The sequence below is a fragment of the Cephus cinctus genome, unplaced genomic scaffold (genome assembly GCF_000341935.2).
Source record: "Cephus cinctus unplaced genomic scaffold, Ccin1 Ccin1_scaffold0689, whole genome shotgun sequence".
NCBI classification, from domain to species: domain Eukaryota; kingdom Metazoa; phylum Arthropoda; class Insecta; order Hymenoptera; family Cephidae; genus Cephus; species Cephus cinctus.
This window is the reverse complement of record NW_014333312.1, coordinates 1,278,871-1,290,678: the sequence shown is the minus strand read 5'-3', so window position 1 is coordinate 1,290,678 and position 11,808 is coordinate 1,278,871. Positions and strand designations below refer to the sequence as shown.

At 42.2% G+C, this 11,808-nt stretch overlaps 2 protein-coding genes across 9 annotated transcripts in view; both read right to left on the bottom strand.

The window, feature by feature from the left end:
• LOC107269764 (TWiK family of potassium channels protein 18) overlaps positions 1 to 11,808 on the bottom strand; it is a 146,643-nt gene that overhangs the window by 115,677 nt on the left and 19,158 nt on the right. The window contains exon 1 of one of the 7 annotated variants that reach the window (XM_025087080.1): positions 2,167 to 2,188. The exons of the other annotated variants lie outside the window; for them this stretch is intronic. The gene's annotated coding sequence lies outside the window, so the exon portion shown is untranslated. Of the gene's footprint in view, positions 1 to 2,166; positions 2,189 to 11,808 lie in introns of those variants that run through there. 7 annotated transcript variants of the gene reach the window in all.
• On the bottom strand, positions 3,391 to 4,163 carry LOC107269659. 2 transcript variants are annotated; one of them, XM_025087082.1, is made up of 3 exons: positions 4,037 to 4,163; positions 3,873 to 3,964; positions 3,391 to 3,805 (listed from the first exon to the last, which is right to left on the bottom strand). In XM_025087082.1, exons 1-3 carry the CDS (start codon positions 4,074 to 4,076, stop codon positions 3,494 to 3,496), a joined length of 444 nt encoding a protein of 147 aa, XP_024942850.1. In that variant the 5' UTR covers positions 4,077 to 4,163; the 3' UTR covers positions 3,391 to 3,493. The 2 variants fall into 2 exon arrangements, with proteins under 2 accessions (XP_024942850.1, XP_015599255.2); XM_015743769.2 differs by having other exon boundaries at positions 3,873 to 4,163.

The following is an 11,808-nucleotide window of genomic DNA, read 5'->3' as shown; positions in this document are numbered from 1 at the left end:
GAAGAATGAACAGGGGAGATTCAGAGGGGAGGGGGGGCAGTGAAGCTTGGCGAACAGCGGAATCTTATCGGGTGAGGGGTCGAAGGGAGGGAAAAAAGGGAAGAAAGGAAGAAAGATAAAAATCCCTAACCTACAACCCTTTGTTCCCCATTCTGTGAAATAATTCCCCGGCACTTTTCACCTCGGTGGATCATTAATCTCCTGAATCGCGGAAGCGCACTCTCTGGGGTCTCCGCAGGCTCCGCAGAGTTCAGGGAGTCCGGGACTGTATCTAGAGAGTAGAGGAGTTCAGAGCTGAGAGAACCTGGATATAGCGTGTAGAACGAAGGGAACTGAAGGAAACTGAACGAGGAAGAGGGGTGATAGTGAGTGCGGGAGAGAGAGAGAGAGAGAGAGAAGACGAGTGAATAGCCCGTGAAATTCGACAAACAATCGGTCCCTTTCTTTGAAGGGACTTAAAGGAATTTAGGAAGTAGACCGAACGCCTGGACCCTTTATTCGTTTATCTCCTATTACTTCATTCCGATAGACCTTACACTCTGATCTTATACCTCGGTAGCCCTCTGTCAAATTTTGACTTCATTGAGTATACTTACTCTGATGCAACGATATTAACCATAGTTCAGAGTAGAACTGTGTTCCTATTGTTGGTAGATGGATAAAAGGAAAAGGCACAAGACAGTCTTGGCGGACCTGTCTAATATTCCCAGCTTCTGCATACCTCTCCCACGTTCCTAGCTACCCTGACCCACTGCTGTGACGCACTAAAGGGGAAATGTCAAGACCTGAACTTCATTCAGCGAGTGCGCTTTAATTTCGTGTCAGTTCGGTGTGGTGAGATTAAAAAAAAAAAGTCAGCGAGAAAGTGTTGAAAGAAGCAAAAAAAAACATGGTACGGAAAGTAACGAGGGAGAAAGGCAAAACCGTGATACGAAATAGCGTAAGGTAGAGGGGAGAAAAAAAAAGGAAACAAGGAAAAGGAAGAGAAAGGGTAAAAGTCAGGTCAGGAGGGCAACTGGCAAAGCTACCCTCTTCCTCAAAATCGCTGAATCAACGGGAACGTGACTTTATTGTGCGCCTTACCCCTTTCATTTTTCCACGAACAAACGAAAGCAGCCCAGTCGTTTCAATAAATTTTAGAAATTTTTTTACTTTATAAAACAAAAATTCCAAGTTAATATCCCACCATGCTCCAATGAACACGACTTCTCCATAAATCGGGTTTCTGAACGATTATGAAACTCGATCATACGAGTTCCATAGTCTCCGAACCCCATCGTGCCACACGGCTCAGCACACGTACCGAAGGAATGATGTAACTGTACTCGACCCCTCACACGGGTGTGTCATATGTGAGAAGGATATAGGGCGTGAACCCTCCGGGTTATGTTCAACGTGCATTGTTTCAAGAGGAGCTTGCGAGCCGAACCTTTCCGCTTCCATTCAGTTTACACCCTCATCCCGTAGAAGTCGTGGCTTTTGGTCGGCATCAAACCCCTATTCTACCCCTGACTATCCTTCCATCCAAATCCCTATATACCGGTAGCCTCCTACCCTCCGATCCTTGAGAATTCGCAGCAGTTCCCGATACCGGGTAATCGAGTGCCTACCGGACGAGGAATGAAACATTTCTAGTTATGAGATAGTTAACCCGGATGCTGTGAGATGAATTCGAAGAAGGCTGAATCAGATAAACGCAAAGATTTATAGAGTCATCTGAAATCGGCCGTTCAGTGGGAATTAGGAGTGTAGAGACATTAATCACATAAATAAAAATAAATATACGAATCAAGTAAACAGCACGTCCAATTAAGTAGTAATTAGGAGGATTAATTATCTGTAAAGGACAATACCGTCAATAAGCTGTACCATATAATTCCAATTGACTAATTGATAAAAAAGTAAAAATTGGATCCTAAACAAACTTAAACTAAACGTATTGGCCAATTCACGTGGTATGCTTGTATCAGTGGGTTGGATTTTCTGGGTTTCATCTGATACCATACTGGGTTACCCATTGGGAGAAAATTGTCTACCAGTACTTCTGCTGGTGAGATAACCAATGGTAACGAGAATTAAAAACTGAAGGGAAAATTATCGATCCGTAAAAGCAGTAATCCTCTTTGAATGTAAGGGATGAGATGATGGTGGTCAAGACTGATTTACCTAGGCAGGGAAGTTTCTACGGAAGTTCAGGCCCATCATCGGCTCCCTGATCAAATATGCCTTCCTCCCGTTTGCTTGGTAGTTAATTGTTTGCGCGAAACCCAATGCCAATAACAGTGATCCATTAGTCGGCCATCTTCTTTAGGGAGGGTGTTATCGTTATCGGGGATGATGGAATTGAAAGCTGATCGATGCCCGTTGTGTTGTATTGTGTTGTATTGAGTTTTGGGCTAAATCGATAGGGAATCAGCATGATTTATTGTTCCTCCTAAACAAGAGCGAACGTCATCAGAGGCAATTTAAACCGGTAAAGAGGATAGCCAGGGAAACACATATAGGTTAACGGGAATACTGACGTAATAGCTCATTGTTTAGAAGATAATTAGCCGTGAGAGGACTGCGCTGTAAGGGCTGATTTCGGTCTGGGTATTTCATTGACGTCGATGGGCTTCGATACTGGTATCGTGCAGTGACCCTTTACCGATCCTGATCGGCCAGCTACAATAATCGATATCGTTCGATCCTCTCGATGCCAACTAGCACTCCGAATTATCATTTAAACGGATTCGAATTGTCTACACTCACTGAATTTCGAGGATTACTCGATCGTCACGGGCTCCAACCATTTTCACAGCATCTCTTTGACCCTTATAAACTCTCTATTGGACCAGCGGCAGCTGTCCCTACGGGAATCTCCTGTCGCTGTCCCAATCGAACTATCGTCTCTGTCCAGTCGAATTTGTAAATTGCCACGTCACAGCTTTACGATGTTCCTTTAACTTGTAAGTTGAAAACTGTCAAATTTTTTAAAAATGTCGAGTCCTTTGACTCAGGATTTTTTCGAAGTGAAAGAAAGTGCTCGGGGAGACTAGGTCGAGTCTCAGGATTCACCGATCAATTTATAAAGACGACTAGAAAGTACGCGACTTTTCAAAGGACAAAGTGAAGAGGTGATTAAATTTTGAAAGGGAATATTTACTTTTAATAGAGACAAAAAAATAGCCCGAATAATGTGAGACGATGATACGGAAAATTCTTTTACAATTTAACAGCTGATTTTGGCAATTATTAAATGCCCCGATTGCCCGTGACGAATGAAGGAAGCAAAAAAGATCAAAGCTCATTTATAATGAAACCACTCAAGGCATCTTCTGTGCCGAAGTCACTCGTAAGATCGTAATTGAGTTTTTTAGAATTTTCGAAAATAAATAATAATGACATGAACTATATTTTATTAAGGTTACAGAAACGAGACACTAGACTTTTCACGGTATCTCTGCACGAGAATTTAAGAAATTAATAGGGTAATCGATTTTGAGATAAACGTTCAAAAGTGATTGAGATAACTGGAAGCGCCAGATACTGGCGTAGATCGTGTTCTGCCTCTGGTCTTTTTGTCAAAATTATTTACTACTTTGCCTTTCCTGCTCAAATAATATCTCTTTGCCGGGTCTCTTGAAAAAATTCTCCTCTGATCTGCAAAGGACTCGGTGATGCGGGGTGCTGAACTTTTGAGTTTGGCAAATCGATTGGCAATCCGATTGGCGCGTTCCATTTCATCCCCCGACGGTAGGAAATACTGACCGCGATATCTCCTGAGAATACCGTACTCGACACCACGCTGCAGAGCACGTTTTACCTGAATATTGGAAAAAAAATAAAATAAAATTTCATCCGTCAATTAACACACTTCCAATTGTCCATACCTGTCGCTTAACACGATTTTGTGGTAAATCTGATGCGTACGTTATATGTCCAAGGATCTTCCTAGACGTAGATCCTTTGGTTTCACGAAGATCTTGAATAGCAGAGAGCACAAGGGTTGCGATCTTTAGTGGTTGTTGCTTCTGATATTTTTTACCCTTTTTACCTGTTCCCACCATTTTCCGTCCATTCTTTTTTCTCGCCATTATCCTAGCTCAATATTAAACACTGAATTTGAAAAATCCTCGTTACTCGACCAAAATCACAAAATCGAATGACAGTTCACAGCTCACTTGTTCATCCTCTCTAATTCATTTGTTTCATTGCCCGAAAGTACCCTGCTACTATGAATTCGATTAGATGATATCGAATTAAAAATAACCAGCTCTGATATAAAAATCATCCATACCAAAGTCCAATGATTTGTCAATCACCAAAATCTCTGTAGAATCCAAATGGGAATGAGCTACCCGATTTATCAAAAGATCCAATCGAATAATGTCTACATCGGACTCGTTCGACTGATCGTTAAAAGTAATAAACTAACGTAAATCCCAACAGCACTAGCCCATCGAGTAAAAGTCATGGTTCGAAGAAGCAAAGAATAAGAAAAACATAGAAAAGTAAATCAAAATAATAAGTCATCCCACTCCCCGCCTCCATTACCGCAATTGCTTGTATTCGTAGCCAGTGGCCTACATCGAGCTTCCCTTATACCTGTATACAGTCTGCGGCACTACTTTACGTTATCGCAACACGGGGACTCATTTTTTTTCCGCAAGCCGTCAGAAACGTCGAGATTATTATCCGGCTAGCAGCGCACAGCGCGAAAACCACGTCACTGCGTTACTTGCAGGCGTTTTGTAGAAATTTATTAGAGACGTCAACACGCACGAAGGGCAGCCAGTTCGTCAGCCAACGCGTCAAGCCAGTCCAGTCATCCAGCGAGCTACCGGCTTCTGCCATTTCTCCTTTATTGTTTAATATTCTGAGTGGCTGTAGGACGTGGCGTAACTACCGACATAAATGTAATGTACCACACAGGCCGAAGAGAACAGAAGGAAGTGGAAGCCGCCAGTAGAGGCAAACCTGAGATAATCGTAGAGTATTTTCGTGAGCGATTGTTCTACGTTGTTCCTGTATTCGCGGCTGCCGTGTTCCTGGTAGAGTGACGGTGACGATAAGGGGATAGCTGCTGGTGATTGAGTGGCTAGGGAAGGTGGGTAGTGGTAGGAAGAAAAAAAGACTGGGACTAAATTCGTAGGGGTACCATCAAAGCTGGACGCTGTCCCGGAATCAGAACCATGTAAAAAAAAAATTGCATATGAAAAACACGAAGCTCGTGCATTTCGCATTTGAGGAATTATCCCTTTGATAGGAGTGTAAATAAAATTGTTAGGTAAAAAAAAAATATTCAATTCTCGAGCAAGGCCGCTCATAATTGTCGTGTAAAATTACAGCAGTAATTTAGCTGCTGGCGTGTTGTTGAAAATGCAGCCGCCAGGTGCCGCATTCGAGGTGGTATTTTTATATGGGTCGCAGACTAGGACGAAATCGTCATCCTGGGCACGTACTGCATGCTCGAGTGCCTTTGCGAGGAGTTCCTGTTGGCACAAGGATTCCATCGACGAGGAGCGATTCCAGGGCGCAGAAAGAAAACTAGTGAAAGAGCCAGTGAATCGAAGTGCCGTAACGCTTTCATATTCAAACCAGTCAGTCAGACAATAATTCTTTGAGCTTTTGAGAATTTTTCCCGGAAACGGGATACTGCTCGATTTCGAATTTCAATTGAATATCTACTCCCTCGATATAAATCCATGATAATTTTCTATCTAAAGTTAATGAAACAATTTAAGTACGCGGTTTACCTATAAGATTATAACGATCCTGTATTGGAATTACATTCGATCAATCGTATAAGGTTCAGCGAGACAGCGATCGGGAATAACGTGTCTTACAAAAGGTCTGAGTAAACAGAGGCATCGTATTATCTGTTTGTCAATAGCCCGTAAAATCGACCAAGTCAAAGCTAAAGTTGGGGCAAGTGTTCTGAAAGAGCCACGCAGTAGGCATTATTTTCGAAGGTCACCCAACCTACGATTCGAATTAAATGGGAGTTTCTCGAGGACAGCTGACAAGGAGTCGTCGGTTCGATTAATCTCCGCTTTCCCAGAGGTAAACTCGTGGCCCTTTTCTCCTTGGCTCCTTTTATACGGCAGCTTCGACTTTCGAGTCTCCCGCGTCCAATTCTTTTTTAATTGTTTCAACGACGTCCGACACGCGCACTCGCGCACGCACTTTGCTCACTCGCGCTTCCACGCTTTTTTCCAATGCTTTTCTTTCCGATTTCTTTGGCCCTTTTGAAATCGGCCCATGTACGAACCCACGCGACCAAGTAACCTCTTAGCCCTTTGACGCCAACCCTCGTCTGTATACGTTCTGAGGCTTTCAATGGCGTACCACTAGACGTATAACGTACGGGTAGGTTTTCTTTTTATTCTATTGCAGAAGCTAATGTGTAGAAGTCGTTGAACGTATTTAGCCGTGACTTAAAAAAAATAAGTACAGCTCGTATAAAAGTATTGTGCAATGGTCTCGCAATAAAGGACGTGACTCCACGGTGCATGCATTCTGATTGTAACGTTGCACTTATGCGTACCTGAATGGCGTCGTGATACAATTTTCAATGCCAAAACTACGTATGGAGCAGTTTGTGTAATGACACGTGACCCATTTTGGATTCGGAATAAAAAATGAATGATAAATATTATCTTCCTGTATTACGTATAAATTGTGCTGTAATGACTTATAGGTTTTTAAACGTTTAATTTTTTTTTACGCGTTTTTAAACGAGTTAATTATTTTAAACGTTGAAAATTTTTAAATTACCGTTTTTTTTTACGTTGAATGGATTTTTGAAAAGAAAGTTTTCATGGAATATCATAGATCAGTTTATCCGTTACGGTCAACGTCTTCTCAAATATGCTGAGAGGAATGGAGGATTAGCTATATATGTATAAACACATCCCATGAATTACTGAAATTCCTTACATATCTTAACCATATTGCATCCCATACCTTCGACAAGGTAACTCCCGTGCATTCTCCTGCTATAAGTCTGCTCGACTAGCCTGATGGCGAGAATTCAAAAGGTCTGCACACGGTGCTTTGAATATTTACCTCGGAAACATTGTAAAGTTCAGAAATTTTGTTATTTACTTTCATCAATATAATTTGGTACAATTGATAAAGATTAATAGGGTAGGGTTCATGCTCTCGTTGAGGGATAATGAATTTGGATGTGTCAAATTGGTACGATAAAAAGAAAAGCATAAAAAAGCAAACCCATTAAAAGAAAAGTTCAGTGGTTTTCATTTATTCGTAAATTGCAATTAATGTTGAATGGCAATATCGTTATCGGATACCAATACCAATTTAGTTCATATATGCAATTAAGTTACATTATTTTACGATAGAAAAAAAAGGTCAGTTTTTATTGGTTACGTTAGCAGTTCATTAACGCCGTGTATATAGTACATCGAAGTGAAGTTCCTTTGCGGATACCTCGAAAGAGTCAATTATTGCTTGTCTTTGAATCACGAAATAATTTCAGTGTGAGTGAACCCTTACTTCGAATTGAAGATAAAACATTGAAACCAAATTCTCAAGTCATTTCGTATTCGTTACGTTAACTGATCGATCGGACGTTACCCAATTCCAAATGCAGATAAGTGGTTTCGAGGCAGCTATAGAAAAAGTCCCTGAAGGTGACGATGCATCTGGATCGAGTGCATTTATAAAAAATTCAAAGCACCAGAAATGCATCGATAATGTCCCTTGAGTGCAATCAACATTTTCCATAGATTTAATACAAGACGGAGAAACTCATTTAGCGATACTTGAATTTCCGTAATAAACTAGAATCCTACAAGACGAGTACCATCAAGTTCCCGGTTCGTGAAACTTGCCAAAGTACAAGAAGGAGTTTGTAATGGTTAGCACGTGAATTGTTGTTGGTTATAAGTGAAAAGTTCCAAATGGCTGAAGCGTCTGTAAGATGCATTTGGGATCCTGCCGAGGTAAAAACGCTTACAATGGAACCAAAGTAAAATTACGGTTACGTTAGCACAAGTATATCAAAGGTGTACAGCCGTGTACAAGGGGATGAAAGTTTTCACAATAATAAATACGACAGTTATCGAGCCTCTTTGTTTCCCCCTTGAAAATTAACGTAGTGAAGTTCAAAGTTCCAGAGGGTTGGGTTATTTTAAGCGAAAGTATAAAAAGGAGCAACGAAGATGGCAGCACTGTCAGGATCGTCTGTATATAAGAGAGTGTATTCAGTCGGAAATCTAGCAGGGGACCAAAGGGTTGGTTAAATGTCCGAAGGCGCGAGGGAGTCGGATGCCCAAAGTGGGTTCTTTCGTTTCGTTTGGGTCACGAAAGAAGTGCGATGGGCTCGATGCCAGATCAGGAGCGAGAAAAGCTCTCTTTCCGGCGAGCTTCGCTCCGTCCCCTATTGCTACGAGATACTTGGATAAAGGGCTGCAGGCTTGCAAGTTCGTACGTTCGCAGCAACCCCTAAGCGGCCATTCGACTTGAACGTCTGCCAGAATAACAGCGAACCGCTGCTGCCCGAGTAGATTGTCACTCTAGGTTGGTTAGGTTATCCGTGACTTCAATCCTGTGCCATACAGGGAATACAAACAAGAGCTAGAACACATAGATAGCTGAATATTACGCAGCTAGAAACTTTAGTTTCTAACGTAGATCCTTTGGGGTTCGGTTACTTTCCTGATATTTCCGGCGTCCCTTTAGAAAGCGTCACGTGACACGTAAATGGGCGAATACCGAATGGCGACTGATGCACGTTGCGAATACATTTGCAAGCATAAGCCTCCGGCGCGACCTGGCCAAATAGTAGAATTCCCATTTGTCTCCGACAGCGACAACTCTTGTAGCGCCCGGCCCTGCTCTACGTATCGAAGAAGAGGCTGATTTGCATCAACATTTGAAATTGACTGTTTTACATAGACAGACTTATATTTGACACCGAGAGAAATCTTGGAGAAAAAGCCTATTGAGAATTTGGCCATTAAAGGTTGAACAATTAAAAAGTCAAAATTAAAATGGAAAAAAAAATTTATCGATTAGAGCTTGTAGTGGTTTTGCCCTTGCGATAAAGGGTACAGTGATCCTGGGTAATAGAGAAGGGATGAAACTGGTGCAGCGCCGAGGGTATGACCAATGAAAGAAACTCCCTTACACTTGGCGCGAATTGTCCAGCATCCCCTCTGCTGGGCTTTAGATAAAAATAAATTAGAGAAGAAAATCGTGACGCGCTCGTCCGCGGAGTTGGCTATCCCGTAGGAAGGAAGATGAGGATAAAAAGTGCAAGATGAGAAAAAAAGTGAGAAAATAAGGGTGAACGGGAATCTCGAAAGAAGTTGGACACTTAAATATACAGTATGCTGGCCAGACGGAAGCGATGGGGATAGGTCCTACGCGAAATCCCGCAGGACGATACGTGTGGCAAGTAGCGAACTAAATAAAGTCTTGGGAAAGTTTTATTGAAATTTAGTGAGTTATCGTTCGGTAAACAATCAGGATCTGAGAGATCCCAAAGGGTGCACGGAGGTGGGGGATACTGGGGGGGATGTAGTGGGAGGAGAAAATTGTATGGAGGGAAGAGGAAATGGAGAAAAGAAAAAGTGCTTGATTCTTATACTAAGGCTAACGATAAGAAAGAAATGGCATAGGGTCCAAATGAAATATATCCATTCTCTGGAATTCAACACGACTTGACTCCCGACTAGCCTGACCCGAAAAATCTGCCAAACGGGCAGCCATTATTTCTTGCTAACCCGTAGCGAATAAAACCTCTAGCACCGTTCATACCTTAATCTTTAATTTGTAATACCCCTTTGAAAATACCTCTTGAGTGATCTTCGTAAGAAAAAATAAAAGTCGCCGGATTACGTAAAATTTAAAAATGAAAAAACATATATTACACAAAAATTATTTTTGATATTTTCACATTGTTTTGATACAATGAACATTTTTTGGATACAAAAAAGAAATTTACACCTCGAGAAATATAGAAAAATAAAATACACCCTTTTGGCATCTCGTTATGAAGTCTTACCTAAAGGGGGGAAAAATACGATCTAATGCGCGTATGAACGAAAACGTAAAAAAATCGAGCTATAACTTTTTAGTCACACGTATTGTTCAATAACCGATACCGTGTTATACGTAGGAGGATCTGAAGATTCAACGGAGGTAACATTCGGCGTGAAAGAGAAAGACAACAAGACCAGAGACACAGATAGAATTCTGGTGGTGGCGTTAGAAGGGTTTCGAGATTGAGGGACGAGGACCCATAGTGACAGCAATGACAATGTGGTGTAGATGACGCAGAGAGGAGGAAAAGAGCAATGAGGTAGTCGAGGCAGTTGAAGGCAGCCGACTCAACCTACTGGCTCCAAAAGCACCCCTTTGCCACTTGAAGCCCACGTACCCTCGAATTCAGCCCTCCTTTGTTTTGAGCCTCGGTCAATAGCGCAAACGTCTCTTGTCGCCGGTATTCTGACATTTAGGGAACCGTCAAGTTGTAGGACGATAAGACCCATCGCGTCTGGTGACGGAAAGTTAAATTCAATTGCACCGTGTGAAAAAATTATTTTAAATAAAAATAAAAAACTATGAAAAATTTAATATTCTTACATGATTGTCTGACAAGGGTATAATTTTTAAAGCGAAAGACAGGAATTCATTTTGAACCATATGTACCTTAAAGGATTTTCGTTTGAAAAGCTCTGTGTACCTTAGGTATCCGGATACGTGGCTGGGTACCTTGAGAGCTTCGTAGAATCCGGACTCTATGTTTGGCCAGTCAAATAGTACAGGTGATTAGGTTTATTTGCGGACGAACCAGTGACGGGCCATGTTTGGTATCCTCGGTAAAGAATAGAAGGGGACAGAAAGGGAGTAAGAATAGATAGAACGGGAATTGGTCGGCAAATCCCAGGAGACCAATGAACCGATCGTGACAGCCGATGGGAAAAGACGCAGACAGCCATTTTGTTACCGAGATGTCCTGTGTGGGTTACGTATCGCAAGTCTTTCCCCTGTATCCTTTTTTTTTTCATATTTTTTTTCCTTCTCTATTACCTAGCCCAAATCCAAGTTTCCTTCTAGCAATTTTACCTGGGTTCCCTTTTCCCAGGATTTGCTCCAACTTCGTCCTTTCGCAACGAATACCGATTAACCTTCGTTACGAGTCGAGTGCGTCAACGTGAATTCATCCAATTTAACTGGCCGATTCGATTGGGAAAATTCGCTTAAAACCCAACGGCCGTGGCCATTAACCCTCCGAGTCGAAAAGCTCCCTAGAGCTCCCGACGATTCTAATGAGATCTTGAGAGGACACACAGAGGGATGTTCGACTTTATTTTTATTTTTTCTTGCATTCTCGCCATTTCTCTTTCGTCCTTTTTATACCTTTTTCCTAATCGTCCTCTCCATCTCTTGGGAATTTATGTCTTTCCCAGGTGCAAGCTCGAAAGCTCTCACTACGTTCTCACCCGGAACAGCTGTAGCGGGACGAGAGTAAGAGGATCATGGCAACTGACCAACGTCACAGCCCATTTCACGGCTGCCATCTTGAGAGCTTTCGATTAGAAAGCACTGTCCTACCCTCCCCGCCGGACCCAACCCGAACGCTACACTCCATATCGAGGACGTGCGTGAGCTTAATGTCTAGGAGGATCGTAAACACAAGCAGACACCTTCGACCCTTGACGAATCGCTGCAAGCTCTGCAGCTTTTAGGTACCCTCATCCTCCTCACTTATCTCCCCTGTTTCATCGCGTTTCTTTTTTCTTCTTCCTTCACTATTTTTTCCAGGGTCTGCCAGCCCCTTCTCCCCCCCCCCCT